The sequence below is a fragment of the Macrobrachium rosenbergii genome, chromosome 11, assembly GCF_040412425.1.
Source record: "Macrobrachium rosenbergii isolate ZJJX-2024 chromosome 11, ASM4041242v1, whole genome shotgun sequence".
Lineage (NCBI taxonomy): Eukaryota > Metazoa > Arthropoda > Malacostraca > Decapoda > Palaemonidae > Macrobrachium > Macrobrachium rosenbergii.
The window spans coordinates 45025617-45048116 of NC_089751.1; the positions used below are offsets into that span (position 1 = coordinate 45025617).

At 34.3% G+C, this 22500-nt stretch overlaps 1 protein-coding gene across 1 annotated transcript in view; it reads left to right on the forward strand.

Moving 5' to 3' along the window:
- LOC136843389 (serine-rich adhesin for platelets-like) overlaps nt 1–22500 on the forward strand; it is a 47238-nt gene that overhangs the window by 20011 nt on the left and 4727 nt on the right. The window contains exon 2 of the mRNA XM_067111740.1: nt 18724–22309. Coding sequence (XP_066967841.1) covers nt 19857–22309 — 2453 coding nt within the window. The 5' untranslated portion in view covers nt 18724–19856. The remainder of the gene's footprint in view (nt 1–18723; nt 22310–22500) is intronic.

The following is a 22500-nucleotide window of genomic DNA, read 5'->3' on the forward strand; positions in this document are numbered from 1 at the left end:
TCATTTTGCAGCCTCTCACGCAGCGAGATCCTCAAAATCTACCTCAGCATCCTCAGTTCTGTTCATTGTAGCTTCTGTTTTTCCTATTTCCTGCTAAATACTCATCTGGCTAAACTATAATCTCTGTGGGTGACGTAATTAAAAAGGCGAAAATTTCAGTAACAAACACTGTCTCCCTGTCTCTGTCAGAAGAAAACTAAGCGCGAGTTATATATTTACAACTTGAAATTAGCAGAAACATGATTAAACGTAAAGACAGAGTATATTCCAGCCTTTGAAACGATTTTTTTTTTTTATTTGCTTTTCATTATAAAAAAAAATATCTTTTAACTCTCAAAATAATTTTTCATCCTCCCTTGTCTAACAATTTACTGTCTTTTAGTTACGCTGTCTTATTTTTACATGTTGACCTTCTGCATGATAAATGAGGGATAGTTCTATTCAAAATGTACATTGATCTTGCAGTATTTTTTTATTTAACTAATATCATTACCAAAAATTCTAGTTTCTGAACAAAAAATGAAAGCGCGTATGTGACATTAATATATATACAGTATATATATATATATATATATATATATATATATATATATATATATATATATATATATATATATATATATATATATATATATATATATATATATATATATATATATATATATATATGTATATATATATATATATATATATATATATATATATATATATATATATATATATATATATATATATATGTAGTTGTAACATAAACTAAGCGTCTTTAACGAATAAACAGGAAATAAAATATCGCTTTGAAAATCTGTTTTAATGGTTTAATTATAATCTACGCCACTGAAGCCTTGCTGATGATATATCGGCCCTAATTACCATCCTGCTAATGTTACTGTGGCATTATTATGGCGAGTATGTGCGTACTTCGTCGCCAGAAGTTTGATAATTAAACGATTTTTTGTACAATAATTCTCACAATCTTTTACCATTAGGTGCACATGAGGCTACAGGCACTCATACGCAAGTATACACATGCACACTAACACACACATGTATGTATGTATATAGATATATATGTGTATAGTATGTATATATATATATATGCATATACATATGTATATATACATACATAATATATAATATAAATATATATATATATATATATATATATATATATATATATATATATATATATATTACACATATATTTGTGTGTGAGTGTGTAATGATACTTAACTGTTAAGACACACGTTGTGAGAGAAAGGAGAGAAAAAAAGAAGAGGTAGAATGCCTTTAGACATATTTTGTCTCCTCTCGGGTGTCAAGGGATGAATAGAAAAAAAAAGTCGTTAATTTTCTTTATAACACTGAACATGACTTTTCCGGTGAAGAGAAAGAAAATAAAAAAAAATTAATTCCTAATAGCATCTTACTACGTAATAAACCATTTTTTTTATATTCAAGGTTGACTGATACTTAAGTTTCCGTCTTTTTGTTTAAAACTGTTACATAGATATACACATGGATCAAAAAGCGAGACGAAGCCCAATATAATAAAAAAAAACTTCACTATTATGTTTCACCTTTTCCAAGAAAGTATTATGAGGAGAAAAATAATCGATGGTGTTTAAATACTACAGGCTATTCAATTTCCTCGCGAGCAGGTGAAATTGCTTAGGTGTTATTTGTGGATGGAAAAAAATATGAAATAAAAAAAGGAAACTTTTTATGAGAATGGAGCAAACGAATATATAAAAATGTCAAAAGTGTGAAAGAAACTGACATAATTTTCAGGCAATTCTAAATTTCCAGCATTTAGTTATTACTTCCAATTTTCCTTCTGCAATCGGCCATGAAAGTTAATAAACAAGGGGGCTGGAGACATATTCTAATGGAACTACTTGGCAGTGAAGTTGGTCTTTATAAAGTTAAAAGCTATCTAAGCCTTGTTCAGCGCTGCCCGCCCCTCCGCCACCTCCCCTCTCTCTCTCTCTCTCTCTCTCTCAAAGTGACATCGGTAAGTGTATGGTTTCCGTATGAGAAATCAGACTCCAACAAGCAAAATTTCATGGAACTCAACAAGGTCAGCTAGTATTCAGTTTTAATATAAAATTATCTTCAGTCAACCATAAACTATATAACAACAGAAAGAATTTATTCGTGAAATGAAAAGATAATAATTAACCCCTGAAGATAAATATGGACCTCGGTTAAAAAGTTGAAAGCACTAAACTAACCCTATAAGGAGGGTGAAATATTATAATCAGTCTCGTTTGGAAGAACAACTGCCATGCCTTGGAAAGATCTAGAAGTTTGTCCCCGGAGGCTGAAGGGGACGAATTCAATTATGTGATTCCGTATCTCGTTATCAGAAACCCTTCGGCTGATGGCTTTCATGGCGTATTATCATCGCTCGGAGGAGCGTTCCCCATCTGGTTATTTGTTTCTTGCCTCTTTCGTCTTTGTACCGAATTCAGTTTCTAAAGGCATGAGTGGCGCATGATGGCAAATGTAAAAGTTGTAAGATTTACCGCATTAGTATTTATTATTCATTATATTTAAGACCTGGAAGCAATATGATGACCGTGAAAAACTGTACATTTTTCCTATAAGTTTATAGATACTCCTTGTAAAAATTAAAAGAATAACGGTAAATATCTTTATTATAGTTCTACCTGAAACTAAACCTAGACTAGGTCATGTCTGGGTCTTAATCAGTCCTTACGTTCATGTCATTATACAGAGCGAAGGAGGTTACTCTAACCAACTGTTTTACTAGAGCCTTTCATATGCGTCTGTAAACTATATTTTAGTTTACCTGGTGTAAAGGTCTTTGGTTGTTATTAGTTTCTTTTAGTTATTTTTTAGTTTATAGTGGTTAAATCCTGCGTAGAATGATCTAAGAATCAGTTGTCGATAAACGGACAGACAAAGTGATTAAGTATTGACTGTAAATACTACTGAGCAATCACCTTTTCCCAAAGTAGAAAGCTTAGCATGCAGGAGTATGGAACAGGATACATATATATATATATATACATACACACATATATATATATATATATATATATATATATATATATATATATATATAATATATTGATATGTCAAGAAAATAATATTGTCAATTCTATGAATCAATTAAAATCAACAATATAATGTGGGAGATTCATATATATATATATATATATATATATATATATATATATATATATATAATATATATATATATATATATATATATATATATATATACATACATACATTTGAATCTCCACCAATTTGTTGAAGTTTAATCGTTTCGCTAGAATTGACATTATAATGATTTCTTGACATACCAGTGAAGTTATTGCATATATCTACGTATGATATGACAGGTACAGTGCAGTCATGCATTTACATTTGCCATATTATTCTTAGTTTGTTTACCAGCTTCAGCTAATGTCAGATATAGTTCTGAAATATCTTCCAGGATGATACAAAACTTGAAAATTGACTTTGCAAAATCCTACTTTTTCCGGCTGATATTTTTTCCCATAGATACAGAATCGCAAGAAGTATGAATGGTCCTATCTTGCCAGGTTTTTATTGAAAATGCTGTATCAAATCCCTAACAAACCATCACAGACAATATGAGAAATATTAAATAGCTGATTAGCACTTCTTCAAGGAAACAAAGTACGTCAAAGATATGAATACGATTGCATGAAATACAAAAAAAAAAAAAAATCATGTGTAAAAACATATTAAAACAAATCATATGTAGAGTATATGAAAAATTACCATATGTAAAGCATATCACAACTAACTGGTGACGTCTGCAAATTCAAGGTTAATTAAGAAATCTTCCCATATCAGTCTAATGAGCCTGACCTCATGGCGAAGAATGATGTAATTAATCGTTAGCATACAAGCGGCTGTAACGTTATACAGACAGTACTAAGCATTACCGTAATATGTTTTCCTCTTTAATTAAACCAAGAATTACTTCCCGGAATTTCCGAGAGCCCTGAAGTAAAGATCTTAAGGAGGAGGTAAAAATAAAAGCAAAACCCAAATTCCCACGAAAACGAGTTAGAGCAACACTACTTGAAGTGTCGCCATGGCAACTGAATCTCACAGCAATTATTGCTTGTCTTAATTATTCTTGCAGTCTGACTGCAGACGAAACTATTTCCCTGTAACGGCCCATTAACGCTCGTTAGCTTCTGACAAGAGACGGGGAGGGAATGCTGGGGATGATAAGCGCCGGTGTTATTCGCTAAGATTTTGGCGAAGGAAATATGGTTTGCGCTTTTGCTGTATTCTCAATCTTTTTCATTTCTAATTTCAGTTGCCTTCACAACGTACATAATCAACGACACCGAAGGTAAATAAGGCAGAAAAAGTCACTTGTAATTTTCTTAATCGGAAACTTCATACTGCAGAGAACTACACATAAATAAGGCAGATGAAAGTCACTTGTAATTTTCTTAATCGGAAACTTCATACTGCAGAGAACTACACATAAATGAGGCAGATGAAAGTCACTTGTAATTTTCTTATTCGGAAACTTCATACTGCAGAGAACTACACATAAATAAGGCAGATGAAAGCCACTTGTAATTTTCTTAATCGCAAACTTCATACTGCAAAGAACGACAAATAAATAACCCGTTCATTGCTCTCGATATCCTAATTTACATTTTATGTCTGCTGCTGATGAGTCTTGGTGTAAGCCAAAGGGTTCACTCTAGACATGAAATATATGGGTTCTGTATGTTTTCTAAAAAAAAAAAAAAAGAGAAAGAATTTTTTTTCGTCTTGCTTGCAAAAAAAAAAAGAATATGAGTAACGTTCTTGAACAAAGAAAATAAAAACTAATTTTGAATATATATTGCTTTCTACAATTTGGCTAAAATCCGGTGAGAGTCTGTAATTCCCTATTGCACAGGTTTGTAAAAGAGAATCAAGAATAAATTTCAGGCTCAGGTTGAATCTGACCTCAGAGCACATTTGTGCTTTCGGGGATTCGAGAGCATTTCGGTGTAGAGCCAATGGGAGACTCAGTCCCTTCATTCCAGTGTTTAAAAGAAAAACAGGTAAAAAATGCGCCAAAGTTTCTTCGATCAAGTTTTCTGTACAGTGCATAACCAAGGCCACCGAAAATAGGTCTATCTTTAGGTGGTCTCGGTATAATGCTGTATGAACCGCCGCCCATGAAACTTTCAGCCGGCCGTGGTTTCCTGTGTAGTTGCGTTGCCCGAAGCAAGATTATGGCTAACTTTAACCTTAAATAAAATAAAAACTGCTGATGCTATACGGCTGCAATTTGGTTTGTTTGATGATTGGAGGGTGGATGATCAACATACCAATTTGCAGCCCTCTAGCCTCAGTAGTTTTTAAGATATGAGGGCGGACAGAAAAAACAGTGCTTTCTTGGACTAAAATCATTATAACAACAACAGAAATAGTTTCCTTCAACAGAGATCAGTTCAGAAAAATGCTAAAATCATTATCAATTAAGCGAAAAAATGTTCACTATCAAATATTTGTATAATTTATTCTTTTTTGAGATGAAATAGCAAACATGTTTTCATTGTAATTTACTGAACAGCAATTAATAGTGAATAGTATGGTGACGAACTTCAGTGAAATTCATTGATGATCTTGTTGCTGACACTATTACAAGCTCAGAATGGAGAGCGAAAATATAATGCAATTCGGAAGTGAGATGGGATCTCCTCATGCAGTAATATTAATGATTAATTTTCGTTCTACCCAAAGTCTTTTATCATATTTTCAACAAATCTGAAATAACCCTTTTGCTGTTTTCATTTTTTTTAACAAATCTTGTCACGGGATAAGGTTTCCCCATCTCTTCTTTCTTAAAGCAATAGAAAAGTCTTTGGTACCATCAGGACCTGTGCGAAAATATAAGTTCAATCTCTGGAAGCTTCCGTGCGTGGAAAGTAGGTCAATGTGAAAGGAGAATCATGGAGTAATAGACAAAATATAAAACATGAGAATTCAACTGACAAAAATTGTTTAAATGGGGTGGATGAACAAAACTGCCGGGTTTAATGAGTAATTGGAAAAAACTAGAAGCAGTATTCAGTAGCGAGGTTTTATCTTTTAGAGAAGTTAGGAAAAATGAAATGTTGTTTGAATAAAGGATTACTGGAAAGGCAGACGGATGGGAATCGAGGAGTTTGCTAGTAACGTGTGATCAAATTGTTTCACAGGAGTGTGTTGAAGGGACTACGATCGAAATAGTTATAGTATCAAAATCAAGAAATATCAAGCTATGGAGTAAACGAATTATCTGATAGAGAAGTTAATCGGAAAGTATGAAGAAAAAAAAAAGATTATTCTACACGTATCTGCTTATTTTACACACACACACACACACACACACACACACACACACACACACACACACACACATATATATATATATATATATATATATATATATATATATATATATATATATATATATATATATATATATATATATATACATATACATATATACTGTATATATATATATACCTCTGAGTGAACATGACAGAAATAATCAGAAGGGATAATTCGAATGAAATGCTGTCGAAAAGTTCGGGAAAACACGCTGGTATGCAAGCAGTTAGCTTGTCCAGGTAATTCCTTAGGTGCAGTGGCCCTCATGTTCCAACTTCTTTTATGACTTGTATGGCCTAGTGGGCAGCGCCCTTGCCTTTCAATTGAAAAACCTGGGTTCGATCTTGATGTGAGTCAGGAATATATATATATATATATATATATATATATATATATATATATATATATATATATGCGTGTGTATGTATGTATATATATATATATATATATATATATATATATATATATATATATATATATATATATATATATATATATATATATATACATAAGACTGTTAAGTTACTGTTGGCTCTAGTATCACTAGTAGTAACAGTAGTAGTAATAGCTTCTTGTCAACATTTGAATATGACATATGCTCCTGAACGACCCATAATCCAAACTTATGAAGGCTTTGCCCATAAAATCACAAAAGTCGGAAAACCAATAACGTTAGTCATAAAATTCCCGCTACGGCAGTTCCAGGGTAATCTGGAATGTATTCGGGTGATCAATGAAGATTCTATGTAATGCTTTTCTTCTTTTCTTGGCCATTCCGATAATCCTTGGATACAGAGAAGATTTTTAGTCACTGCTAAAGATATTTGAGTACTTTAGCTAACTCAGCTTATTTCTAACGTTTAATTACAGCATTTAAAAATGCCTTTTATTTTCGTTTATTTTCTGATTTTATTGTAATGTTGATTGGAATGTTAACTGAAAAGCTTCATCTCATAGACGCTTTTATGCAGTCCTGACGGTATACTTCCCCTTTTGCAACCAAACGTATTTTATTACTCAGGATATAAGACCCTGAAACCCTTCTGGGATTGCGGTTATACCGCAAGAGTATGCACTTGCTGTATTTTAAGTAAAATTTTTTCTTTAATATCTTCATCTTAACTTACAACCGTTATTTCAACCGTTTTGTAGCTTTGTTCACAAATGAAGAGTGAGGAGATGTGTCAGTGTTTCGAAGCCCCAGGGGAATTTCGTTCTTATAAAAGTTTTCTTTGGTGACCAAATTCAAGCCACTCACTTTTATCATTCACTCCTGCATCCAGTTGACGGGCAAAGGAATTTAATACTTTCGTGCAAACGCACAGGGTTATATTAGGTATTTCTTTTGTCCATTTTCCGGTATTTTTTTATTTTTTTATGTGTCTTTCTTGATGCGTAATCGAATAACTTAATCGACTTGCAAACTTGGTATTAACTGAACTCATAACCGTAATCTTAAAAATTAACTCTTTTTAGTAAAAAAAAAAAAAACCATCTAGTGAATAAAAACAAAAATTAACTCGCCACGTGAGAAAACTTAAGAAAATAGCAATTTCATCTTCTTGCTGCCACTTCCTCCCCACTGACTGACCCTTCAGAACAGGTCATTTTAAATATACAAACGAGCAGTCCCAGAAAGGCATGAAGAATAATGAAGGCGAAAACCTGAATTTATCATTTCTAATAACTTCCTTGCAGTATTTTCTAAGCAGCTTCCCTGTTTTCCTTTTGGTCCCTTGTGGATAAAGGGTACATTTTATTTCAATACTTTTATTGAACACTAGTAAGGGGAAAGCTGGAACTGGAGCCACGTAAAAAGCAATTAACTTTTAAACGACAGGAAACGAGAGCAGGAAAGTTGGACGTGACGAAGGAAGAAGGATTTTACAAACACGGGTTTGCGTGTGTGTGTGTGTGTGTGTGTATGAGAATGTGTGTGTGTGCGTATGAGTGTGTGGGTGTGTGTGCAGGCCAGAGAGAGAGAGAGAGAGAGAGAGAGAGAGAGTTATGCAGAGGAAAATTCTATACAAGTTTTGTAGCTAAGAGAGAAAGTAAGAAAATCTGACGAGTTTTGCAGAGAGAGAGAGAGAGAGAGAGAGAGAGAGAGAGAGAGAGAGAGAGAGAGAGAGAGAGAGAGAGAGAGAGAGAGAGAAAGTTGATACGAGCTTGTGGGTAAGGGAACAAGAAGTAATATAAATTGACGAGTTTTGCACAGAGAGAGAGAGAGAGAGAGAGAGAGAGAGAGAGAGAGAGAGAGAGAGAGAGCTGTACTCTCTTTCTGTCAATCTGTAGTCTGTCCGTCTCTTTCAGTCACTCCTAAAATTAATACTGAATATAAAACATCAGACAATCACGATTATCATTTCAATTATTAAAAGAAAAATTATGCCAAATGATTCAGCATGGCTTCTCACCCTTTATAAGTATCCTTTGTATCAGTTACTGAAACAAAAGCGTTTAAATAATCTGTTTTCTCATTTCTGTGATCATTTGCCCTATACGTCAGGATTTATTTTAGTTTTCCTAAGCTCTTTCCTTTTTCGTTTAAAATTGATGAAAATGACAGTAATGATTATTCTTCAGATTACTTCACCTCTGTATTTTACAAAATTCACAGCAGAAGGATTTGACCAAAGAATCAGATATTCTTCAGGCAGTTGTTTATAATATTACTGTTATAATCAAGACACACATCTAACTGCTATTCTCACCAAAGCTTTTCTAAATCGAATCTTATTACATCTGGTGGAAGTTCATTCTGATATGAGTTCTTATATAGAGTACTTTTTGTGTGCTTTGGAGAGATTCCGAAAAATGCAATTTTGGACCTGGTCTAAGATCATACATAGATATTTACCCAAACTACAAACTGAAACATTTAAATCATGTTTGAATGAAAGTATTATTATTATTATTATTATTATTATTATTATTATTATTATTATTATTATTATTATTATTATTATTATTATTCTGAAGATGAAACCTACTTATTTGGAACAAGCCCACAGGGGCCACTGACTTGAAATTCTGGCTCCCAAAGAATATGGTATTCATTTGGAAGAAATAAGGGGAGGTAAAGGGAAATACATAAAGAAGAGATCCCACTTATTCAAAAAACAAATTAATAGATTAATAAAAAGATAAAAATGTACTAAAATGCAATGAGAATAGTATTAAGATAGTAATGCATTGCATCTTCGCTTGAACTTCTGAAATTCCAATTGCACGACATCTCTGGGAGGCTGTTCCACAGTCCAATGGTGTGAGGAATAAAGTAACTCTGGAACTGAGAATTCGACAGGAAGCACATTTACTGCGAACCTGGTTGCTCTCAGCAATTAAAATGATCAAGGATCAGTTGTGAATGTGAAATATCTTTGTTGAAATACAACTTATGAAAAAGTAACAAACAAGAGACCATTCATCCGTCGATGGTCCAAGTCATAACTGCTACTATTAGGAAACAGAAACCTACCACCACGAACCACTATCTAAAAGAGATAAATCTCTGGCAGAAGCAGACAGCCACACCGGAGAACAGTATCCTAGGAAAAGAAGCACAAATGAGCTGAAACAGGTTGCGTTGATTTCATCATTGTTATAAATATATGAGGCCTTATGAGCAATACCTAACTTTCGTGCGGCATTTGCTGAAACTTTCATTAGATGTTTCTCATTAGTTGGATGTGAGTCAAAAGTTACACCTAGAATAGTTATTAATCCGTACATTCTTTCTAGCTTTCTATGCTTCAGCCCAGCAATAGTATACCAATTAGTATAATAGCAAGGTCCTCTTATGCTGCATTAATATACAATTAGCTAAGTGATTAAAGCTATAATTGATGTGGGAAAGAAGTTACTTCCACCGTTGTGTTCGCTGAATTTCCTGTACCCGTGACGTCATTAGTGTGTTCTTCATTGATGAAGAGATGAAGTAAATAGATGGCACTCGTTAGTTCACATATGTCCCCTTACCGAGGGATCGCAAAGTGTATTTTGACTGTCTTTCGAAACGGACTGTCTGTACCTTGAAAATTTATTTTAGACTGGTTCAGTTTTATCATTTTATAAGAGATTCACATTAGATTTCTTTTCCTTCTTTTCTCTCTGATTCGTATTAAAAACAAACACGCACAAAACAATTTTTCACTTACACTTACATAGTGATCGCTACAGGTTTTCTTTCCTATATCTCCTACATTGTTTTTCACTCTATGAACACTTGAATCTAGGTCTTATTTGGGCAGGACGCGTTGTAGATGATTATAAAAATTTACCTATGTTTCATGACCATAAAAAATTTTTTAAAATAGGTTTTAAAACCCTTGAACGAAATGAAAATATTGTTGTTAATTTAGAGCTGAAATGAATCCATATATGAATACAGATATAGGTGACCTACACTGATACCCATACAGATATTAAAATGGGCCACTCCCTTCCAGGTGCAAAAAGATTTGAGCTGAGAGCTAGTACTAATTTCGTACTGGAATATGATATGGACTGTACAAACGCCTAAGTGTTTGTACAGTTGCTTCGTAGTACAGTGGAAGCAGCATGTGGCAAATAGATAAGCGGAATGTTACCTGAAACGTACTTTTGGATACTTGACACTGTCCTATTGATAAGCTTTATTACTTTCTATATCAAAGTATCTTCTTGCTATTTTCCTTCTTGCCATACTGCATTCTCAATTTTTTTTTTTTTGAGGGAAACCGAATGACTTCAGGATTAGTGAGAGAGCAATTGACTTCTTATCTTAAAAATACAGCTGCGATGATTACTGTCATTAAGAAATGATCTACTACCGGTTCTGCAAGCTGGGTTTAGCAACCTAATCGCAACTAATACATGACAATCGGCAACACTTTCTACAGGCAACTCCTGCGAAGAGAGAAAACCTGAAGGGGTGAATTTGAACTCCAAATGTATGTACGTTTGTACGTTTGTGTTTGTATACGAATTGGAGAGAAAATAAGAAAAACAAATCTAGTTTGAATCTGTAATGAAATGGTAAAATCGAACGCAAAGCCAAGACGCCAGAACATATGAAATCAATACGCATGGCGTGGTGGTCCAGATTTCAAACACTCACGATCCGATAGGTTGGTCGTAAACACTGGGTATACAAAGGAGAAGTGCAAATATGCTCTATTTAAACTTATGCTGCGAGAGATATACGAAAAGGAAAGGCCATATTATTAACCTTTGTTATTTAGATATGGTTTCCTAGCATACCTCATAAGAATACAAGGTCAAGCTACTGTCGGCCTCTTGCTACCCCAACTTTTAAGATTTATATACATACTTCACCTCCGTTCCTGCCTCCTCTCTTCCGTCCTACTGTCCACCCTCTCGAACTATTACCTCTTAGTGCAACTGGCTGTTTTTTTCCCAGCTTCCCAATTAAATTCTTATACTTTGTCTCATTTTCCGGAATTCTATTTTGCTGACCAACCACTCCTATCACCGTTTTCAGCACTGAACGGCAAGAAGTAGCTCAGTGTTTTGCGTTATAGCCTAAATTTCAGGGTTCATTCATTCATTCAAGACTAGAATATACATGACCTTTTTTTTTTCCTTCCTTTCTGATATGAAACAGAAGTCAATTTGAAATTGATCACCTGTCAGTTTTTCTTTGTATTTTTCTAGGCTTGTTGTCTGTTAGCTCAGTTGGTGATCTTTACTTGAACATGATAGAGCGTGCCTTGCTGTAGCTCACATTGATTATCAGTCCCAATTTAATTCAGACAGAACTCCTTCATATTGCATTCTTGTATTTTTAATTATGTAGTGGGCGACATTTGAAGCTTGGGAAAGCTGGTCGAAGCACATTTACCCTATGCGAGTGTCCCCTTTTATTTCGTCAAATGTGCGTCATTTATGAACGTTTATCTTTTATTAAGTTATAAACAATCATTACGAAATTAGAGGCAACTAAATGGTATTGGAACATTTTTTTATAGAGCTAATGTGCTGCTTTCAAATTACTTTAATATTCATGTGAAGAATCACTCACGAATCTTTTTCTCTGCATTGAAAGTATTGATTACTTCATTTGTTATTTATGAACAGTAAGTTGCACTCAATTGCGTGAATACAAATTTTTGCCTTTCATATATTTCAGATGATTCTGGAAGGTATGGATTTCGTAAAAAAATATATATATATATATATATATATATATATATATATATATATATATATATATATATATATATATATATATATATATATATATATATATATATATATATATATATATATATATATATGCAGTGATTCAATTTGTGGGTTAAACTGCATAACTGTATGCGTATAGGATTTTAACATTCGTTTCTATTTCACAGCATTAAACTAAGAGAATTTTTGCTTGTTGTCTTTGGAATATTTTTCTATTTTGGTTTAGAAATAACTTAAAGTTGAATTTAAAAAAGTCACAGAATACATTTTCATGTCAATGAACAGTTAAACTAAGTTCCATTATTTGAATATATATATATATATATATATATATATATATATATATATATATATATATATATATAAATATAAAATTATATATATATTAGTTATTATTCAGAAGATGAACCTTATTCATCTGGAACAAACCCCAAGGGGCCATTGACTTTAAATTCAATCTTCCAAAGGTAATAAGAAATACAGAAAGAAAAGATCAGTTACCATAAGAGAAAAAAAAATAGATTAACAAACCAATAAATAAATAAGTGGATAAAAATGTAAGTAAATTATAAAAATACAAGAACTGTTTCAAGGGAGTAATGCTGTGCATCTTCGCTTGAACTTTGGAAGTTCCAATACTCACACACACACACACACACACGCACACACACGTATATATATATATATATATATATATATATATATATATATATATATATATATATATATATATATATATATATATATATGTGTGTGTGTGTGTGTGTGTGTGTGTGTGTGTGTGTAGATACACGAATCATAATCAAAGAATCACAGGAGCCCCCTCCCCCACAACCGCCGCCCCCGCCAACGAACTCACACTCCCACACATACGAGCTAGACCCTCAACTATGAGCGAAGCATTTATCAACGTCTTTCATGCAGCTCGAGTGTTATTGTGTTGGTCGTGCTAACATGATGCGGCAGTAATCCGCAAGCAAAGCTCGCGTGATTCACGCCAAACACGTAGCCAACATGAACCTCTCCGATATTCCAAAAAGCAATTATTAATGCAATGGGTGTCGGCCGGGCAGGGAATAATGGATCGAAGCTACCTCTCAAACGACTTTTTTTTTTTTTTTTAGAAGTTACTGACTTTAAAGACTCTTTTCTCTTACGGATTATTTGTTTATTGGTATCAGGATTTTATTTTTTTATGAACTGAACTGAACTGAATATAGAATTTAGGCCAAAGGCCAAGCACTGGGACCTATGAGGTCATTCAGCGTTGAAACGGAAATTGACAGTACAAGTTTGAAAGGTGTAGCAGGAGGAAAACCTCGCAGTTGCACTATGAATCAATTGTCAGTAGAGGGTGGAAAGTAAGATGGAAGAAAGAGAATATGAAAGGAGGTACAGTAAAAATAGGGGCCGAAGGCACGCTGCAAAGAACCTCAAGTAATGCCTACAGTGCCCCGCATGAGGTGCACTGACGGCCGTATCCTCCTACGGGGTTTATTTTTTTATGAACTTCGTTCTTTTATGAGAACTGTGTATCATTTCCCTGCATTAAGAAGGGACCATCTATTTACCAAATGACTGAGGAGTAACTTTTAGCTACCTAACGCCTGGTAGTAACTCTATGCAAATGTCCTCAATCCTGGCGAACTAAGGCCATCCTTAATCTTGAAGGAACTCCCTCCTGGAATGGCACGTTCAGGCACACGTCCATTTTTGCTGCCAGTTTCAGATTTTATTGTTTTTTATAATTTATGATTATGAGAATGGCATATTCAAGTACACGTCAATTTCAGATTCATCATTATTCATGAATCTGAGAAAAGAAACAAGATGTTTCATGATATTTCCATGTGGACGTCCTTAGGTAAGGTTTGTTTTATTTTGAATAATATAAAAGCTTCTGGATACCGACGTGTCACTTCCACAATGTTTAGATCGCTTTTTTAATTGAATATAAGTAATTGTGTATTTCCTGTTTTATCTATTTGTTAGTTTCTCTCTCTCTCTCTCTCTCTCTCTCTCTCTCTCTCTCTCTCTCTCTCTCTCTCTCTCTCTCTGCGTCTCCTTTTTCATGTATGGCCGACTCGTTCTGTGAAAGAGAATTTTTATATTTAGGATACTGACCTTATAGGTTTGTTCCATAAAAGCATTTGTTCAGTTTAAATAATAATAATAATAATAATAATAATAATAATAATAATAATAATAATAATAATAATAATAATAATATTATTATTATTATTATTATTATTATTATTATTATTATTATTATTATTATTATTATTATTATTATTATTTCCAGCTTTAATTCAGTGGTCGTCTCTGTTTTCTCTGCTAACGAGATTCTCCTTAAGGAGCAAAAAAAAAAAAAAGAAAAAAAGAAGAAGAAAACACCAAGCTCGGCTCCTCCCTTAATTGGTATCATGTGTCTTAATGAGCTTTGTAGGAAAATCATGTTCTCTCACAGGAAAAAGGACTGGCCCCTTCTCGGCTCATTTCTGATGCAATTATTCATGGCTTTTGGTTTGCATAGTTTTATTCTTTTTTTTTTTAGACCGAATTATCATTTTATGGTATGATGATTTTGATGATGAGTTCGACACATGCCACATATTATGTTATCTGTAAACATATCATGTTATCTGTAATGGTACTGGACGCATCTTCTGCTTCTCTTTCAAATTTGCCTACTTATCATGCTACTAAAGTAACTAAAGTATAATTAATGGGAATTTCATGCCGCAATAAATCCACTGATGAGTTTTTAAGTGATATGTCACAAAAAATCGAATGGCTGGCTAAAGGCTGGTTGCAGGTGTTGGATACATATTAGTAAATATGATGGGAGCCACCATTTCTCAGATGACGTCTTTTCCAATGAAAATCTCGTGCCCTTGGGGTATCTGAAGGATTCCTCATCAGTAAAAACGCCTAGAATAAACTTAAATGATCGTTAAACTCTCCAGGAAGATCATCAAACACTTACGTAGGTTGTGTTTGACAGGATGTCATTCAACCTCCCAAGATATCTGGGGACTTAGGCCTTGACTACTTATATGGAGATAAAAAGTCATAGAAGACAGTACCCGACTTTGCCCTATTATCAGTCAAGACCCCACTCCTACTTATCACCAGGTGAAGATGTTGGCGCATATCATGATGGCTTTCATCTTTTCCTGCTGTAGTATCAAATCATTAGTGGAATTTCTCCAACCACCTAAAGTAACAATACCAACGCCATTATAGCTTCCCTCGATGGCGAGTCCCTCCCCACAGTGTGCTTGTCGGAAAGGCCATCCATTGCATCACCCGAAAAGTGAACGAGGAAAGGTCTGTCCTTCCTATCATGAAATTGAACACCTCCAAAATCTCCTCTTCTTACATTTACCAAGAAGGCCCTCATCAGATGCCTCTGGCATTGACGTATCAGCAAATAGACTGTTATCGCAAAGAGGGCATCCTTATTTGCGCTCTTTGCACAGTTCTTAATGAACTGTACCAAAGAAGAAGATAACAGAGAAATGGAAATTCCCTTCATGTAGGGGAATGGTGTCGAGACCACTTTTTTGAAGATCGAGAAGGGGATTTCCACCGATGATGCCGTTGTATATAATTTTATTACATTTCTATGCAATCGTTAAGGATATGACTGACGGGAACAACATCGAGATGTTTCATGTCTCTGCGGCATGGTATTTGAAGGTAACAGCAGGGAAGACATGGCCTGGTATGAGAAACCTATCTTTTGTGGTGACTTGGAGTACTACCTTCGTATCAAGTTTAGAAAGAACTCTTGTAAACAGCTCTTTTTATATAAGTCGAAATACATATTTGTAGAAATTTTTTTATTTCCCTTTTTTATTCCTAAAACTAAAGAAATTCCCTTTAGTCGTTCAGAAGTGAGTTTTGATAATGAATTATGATGTTGTAAAATTTATACTTATATTACTGTATTTAGAAGGAAAAGACCCTTGATTTTTGGGGGTTGAAGCATAATTGATTTTTATCTCAAACCAATTACTAATTTGGTAACTACTTACAAATCCAAATCATAATCACTTTTGTGAGCTTTTTTGGAGTCCAGTCGAGCGAACAGCTTTAATATCTTATAAAAGCGAACCAACTGAGAAATATTAATATAATATATCTTCTATAAATAAAAACCATAGGCAGCTGAGAGTGGGATTAGGAAAGAAAACGACATATATAATAATAGCTATTTGCAGTGATGGCTCCCAGGAGGCGATTTGTTTCAATGAAACAGCATGAAAAAGAAAATGTATCCCTCGGGCAGACATATCAGAGACGTAGACAGTAGTTACATTAGAGCTAATGAGACCTTGTAGTTGTTTTTGAAAATATAGATAGATAAATAGATAGATAGGTAGATAGAATAGTTGTCAGTACATGCATACTTATAAAGAATATGAAGAATTACAAATTTTTAGATATATAGTTTAATGACTAAATTTTTATATATATATATGTATATATATATATATATATATATATATATATATATATATATATATATATATATATATATATATATATATATATATATATATATATATATATATACACATACAGTATATGTGTGTGTTTTGTGTTTGTGTGTGTTTGTGTGTGTGTGTGTGTGTGTGTGTGTAGTATTAATGCCAATGAATTTAGTTTTCTCAAATAAAAATACGACGACAATTAAATGTAAGCGCTGACCTAATTTCCCATTTTACGCCTCATGAATGTTTGCGTTGTCATACAATGATATATTTGCGTTCTTTTTTGTAATACCATTTCTAAATTCCTAGTTTTATTAGATGAAGAAATAAATAGCACCCTTTATCAAATAAAGTAGGTGATTTATTTTTTTAAGTTGCTTTCATATGATTATAATTCGAAAAGAAAAATTCGCTGCAGGTGACAGATATTTTTATTTATTTTTTCTTGATTTTAAAGAGATGTCCATTTCACAGTTTTATATTTGTTTTATTTCTAAGAACTAAAATCCTTGTATTTTTTTTATTATCGTTCAGATTTCTCTCCAGTGACATTTCAGTGCATTACTTATGGAAGGACTTGATAACTTTTCCTGGAATATTTTGGAATTAAGCTCAGAGCACCTCCTTTCAATTACAGTTATCAGAAAGCATACATCCTCGCAAAAGTAAAACGAACTTCATCAATTATCGTAACTTTAGGATAAAGTTATTATTCATGCCGTGGAATTCTTTAAACATGTCAAAATATCGTGAAAACTACGTGCACATATACACGCACGCGCCCACACACACACACACACACACACACACACACACACACACACAAACGCACTCACAAATCTTATGACATTTATATATCATGAACGGTCCAATCCAAGCCCTTTCTGTATTCACACACAAAAAGCAAACTTTTCTAGAGCAGTTTTAAATTCCATTTATGCTCGAAAGTAAAAAACCTTTTATCTCCTATAGATCATGGATGCATTTTTTTCTTCGTCTTTTCGGCCTTTCAAAAAATCCAGACAACAAATTGTCCGGAGCTCTATTATGTGTCCATGCATGCAGAAACTTTTCCAGGAAAACCTCTGTAACATTTATTTGTGCCTTTTTTTATTTTGTTGAAATAACACAATGGAAACTAACCAATTACCCGGCGTAGTTGAGAGGTTTCTGGTATCATTGGAAATGTGGAGGTGATATTCAAATGTTCAAAATTTTAAATATGAGGAAAAATTTTGTAGAATGATTCTATCTTTAAAGAGACTTTACAACACAAGAGAAAATACCGTCCGAGGTATTTGTCCTTGGCTCCTTTTCGACTGATTTATTTCACATGCTCGAACTATTTGTTGGCTGATGATGACTTAATCATTTTAATAACTCATGAGAATATAACGTCCTACCTTTAAAAACTGCACTGTGCAATGATTAATCAGAGCGAAAAATTTATTCAGAATTAGTAAGATTAATAAAAATCAATTGCTCCCATATCCAATTACTGGAAATAAACAGGAGAGCGAGTTAATATACGTCTCATTACGTATAAGTAAATTGAATACTAATTGAAGACCTCCAATAAAAATATAACTTTTTTTGAAAGCTTGTCTTAATAAACATCATTAAAACCCACTTTTCTTTCTTGCAGGAGTGCAGACGACTCTGGATTCGGTTTCCCTATACTTTCTGGACTGAGACGTCATCTGTGCTTCTCAAATTAGCAGAAGGGTTTCCCTCAGGGGGTGACGAGAGGCAGTTGCACCTGAGATACTTATTAAAAAACCTGGTTTCCAAATGTCCCCAGATGGAATCCACTGGGGAAACAGTGGTGATTTCAGTGTTTTATGAGAACGTGAACAGATAAAAATGGCTCGTTGCGTTGGTGGAGAATCTAAACAAAAATGATACTCGTGAGAAAAACAAGAATCATCTCCTTGAACCGTCGGTGATGTTTGGATTTGCCATAACCAAGGAGTCAGTGAAGCCTCATAAGATGTGAGAAATTGCTAATTAAAGAACCGTCTGCTTACTTTTGGCTAGTAAAGCTTTGTATCCAATAAGATTTCCTGATTTGATTAATGACCCTTTACTAAAGAAAAAAAAAACAGTGGTTATCAGTGTAAAACTGTAATTGAGTTCCTTCGGTCTGTTCCCCCTTTTTTTTTGACAAAGAAGGACTGTTTTTAGATCTGTTCAACGCATTATTTTTTCTTATTCTTATTTACTAAAATAAGAAATAAATTGTTCTGGTGTCCGTTAGTCAATAGGATTTTTACAGGAAGAATAATGATAATCTGAGATTTATCTAATGAAAAATATAAACATCGAGTGGCTAGAATAGATAATCAGTATTTCAGTGTAATGAAAATATCTTAATTCGACGTAACGCTCAGGTGTGACTTAACGACTTTTCTAAATTGAGTTAGACATTATGAATTAACTGTCATGTTAAATTTCGCTATAATATTTTAGGTCAGTGTTTATGTTACATGCATAATCAAGATTAAACAAGACTCTTGAAAGGATTCTAATAAAACGTGTAAGAAACCAAATCTATGAAAACATAAGACGTTAATGCATTTTTGTGATTCCAAACTAAGTAGCTTTGAACGCCTCTGATCGGTATCTCTCTCTCTCTCTCTCTCTCTCTCTCTCTCTCTCTCTCTCTCTCTCTCTCTCTCTCTTTATTTATATGAGGCAGAATACATGAGGTTACGTTTCCACTATAGTGTTTGGTGCGGTCAAATACAATGGAAATAAAATAGTGCAGAGTGTCACACGATGGATTTATGCCAGAGAACATTTCAAAATGATGTTAAAAAGATGATCCACAGCAAACAAGGCTCTGAGAATGACTTGCGCCGTTTCAACTTTGGTTCGTTTCAGTCAACGCTTATGACGTCATGCGTACCTCCTTTTAAATGTGGACCGCTGAAAAACACATGTGGAACAAGCAGCTTACTTTACAGTAATGAAAGAAATGCATCTCGAACCAACGAAGGACAAGAAGTGAACACCAAGAACGATGACAGTGCTGGTGTAGACAATATTTCATCCAATAAAAGATCAGGTACCAAATTGTTGTCAAACTCTACACAAGAGCAAGTCACAACAGAAAGCCCTAAAAAGCAAATAAACTCGTCTTCGATAACAGGTCTCGACATTCTTTCTAGTTCTGATGTAGTTATTACACAACCAACTTCGAGTGATCTTTCATCCTGTAATGAGCATTCTTCACCAGCTTACAATGATACTCAGACCGTCGTTAAGTTGAATAATTCTTTTTCTGCCCTTCACTCTCAAGAGCGGGAGACTTTTTCAAGTGACCAAGGAAGTCAGTTATCCATAAAGAACAATTCAAACAAATTTTTAGGTAACGGTAGTGAATCTCATAATGACCATTCAGATATCGGCCTCCCAGGAAAAGATCTTAGCACATCTACCAGTGAAGAGTCATTAAAAAAAGGGCCGCCAATTTCGTTTGCAGGTAAAAACTCAATTTTTAGTGCAATCATGAAGGCAGACGCCAATTATTTCAAAAATAAAAGTGACCATCAGCAAATATCTCAACACTCAAAGAAGAATAAGGAATCTAATGTCAAGACTAATGGTACATCTGGTTCACTGCATTCAGAAAACAATTCAGCTCCGTCATCAGTAACTAGACATCTTCCCCATGACTTGAAGAAGTCGCCTAATAAAAAGTCATCTAAGGTAGGCCATAGTGCCTATGGTTATTCCTTGCCTGATGCCACTCAGAAACTTTTTACCCCGGAAGATTTGTCTAATGAGGATATGCAACCGAATCCGCCAAGTGCTAAAGTTGAAATCTACCAGAATTTTAATGCCAGAGAGGCAGAATTTGTCCTCCATAAGCCCAAACGAAAGCCAAGAAAGGTTCCCTTGCCCTCTAGTTTCATGGTAACTGTAAGTTTAAGTTCAGAGCTTCAGAAGGCTCGTCATGGTCTGATTGAGCCTTTGGCCACTGAAGATGAGGTAGCCCTTCAGGAAGGTACAAAAGAGTTCATGGAAAACGGCGTTCTTAGTGGTTTTGAGAGTTCGTTTTATAATTCTTATGACTTTAGCCCCTGCGAAGCAGTTAATTTTGTATTAGAGAACAGTATTGACAACTTTGACAGAGAAGAGTATGTTCAGTTTAAAAAAGCAAAGGATTCAGACTTAAAAGTGCCTAACATCCCTGAGTCGTCATATCTTGTACAGTCCCTTATTATTAAGCCTGACACTAAACAGATTCAATTAGGCATTACAAGAAGTAAAATGAAGGTCATTAATTCTGCAAACAACGCAGACAGCAATTTCAAAGACTGTAGTTTAGAAAACAATACAAATTCAGTGCCTAACTACATATCTGACAGATTATGTAGTGAGCAGGAAAATGGAAATATTTCTCCACCCGGTATTCGTAGAGTATGTCAGAAAAACAAAAGAATGACTGCAGCAGATGACGAACTAACAGAACGTACAGTTGAAAAATCAAGTGATTCGTTGGTAGAGGATAGGAAAAGGGAAAAGAGGTCTAAGAAACTTGAGTTATCATCCAGTGAATCGCTTAAAAGTGCCTCTAAAAGGACTAGTAACGACCAGTCTATGTTGTTTGGAGTTAGTCATTCATTTTCATCTATAGATACCTACGGTGACGACATAAAATCTTGTAAGAATTCAATTAGTATGTCTAGTCCGACAAACCTTGAGACACATAAATTAAAGGCAGATAATGCACCTGGTGCTAGTGAAAAGACTCGTCATAAACGAAGCACAAAACTTTATAAGAACATTAAATACTATAAAATCACTAATCACGACCAGTCTTCTTTTGAAAACGATTCTAGTGAGAATTTGACAAAGGGAGATGATGCGAGCAAAGCATTTGTTGAAAGTTTTACGTCGCTTGGAAGACACAGACACCGTTTGTCCGCAAATGCCGTGCCAGCCAAACGTGAGAACCCGCTGTACATATACAGCAACAAAGAAACACCAAAAACAACGATGGACATCTTAGAGGAAGTCCAGTCCCATCTCAGGGCGCGTCTCGCTTCCTTGGAGGATCTGGATGCCCTGGCAGAGACCATTGCTGATGGTAAAGACGCCACGCCCAAAGGGAGGCCTATGGTACCTTATAAGCCTTTGGTGGATCTTGCGTGTTCCTTCACGCCACCGTCATCATCATCACCTTCCTCAGTGAGGGACTGGTCCCTTAGCACAGGAGCCACGAGGTAAGAGTCCAATTTTAGAAACAGTTTGAGGTTATACGTCCTTCTTTCTCTTTACTTAACATTGACGTTATCATTAGGCCAGTAATTGCATTTCATCTACACATTTTAATTTCCTAATGAAAGCAGCAAAGAATGTCATCAATTTATAGCAGCCTTTAGAAGAGAAAACAATTTTCATTCGACGACTGTAA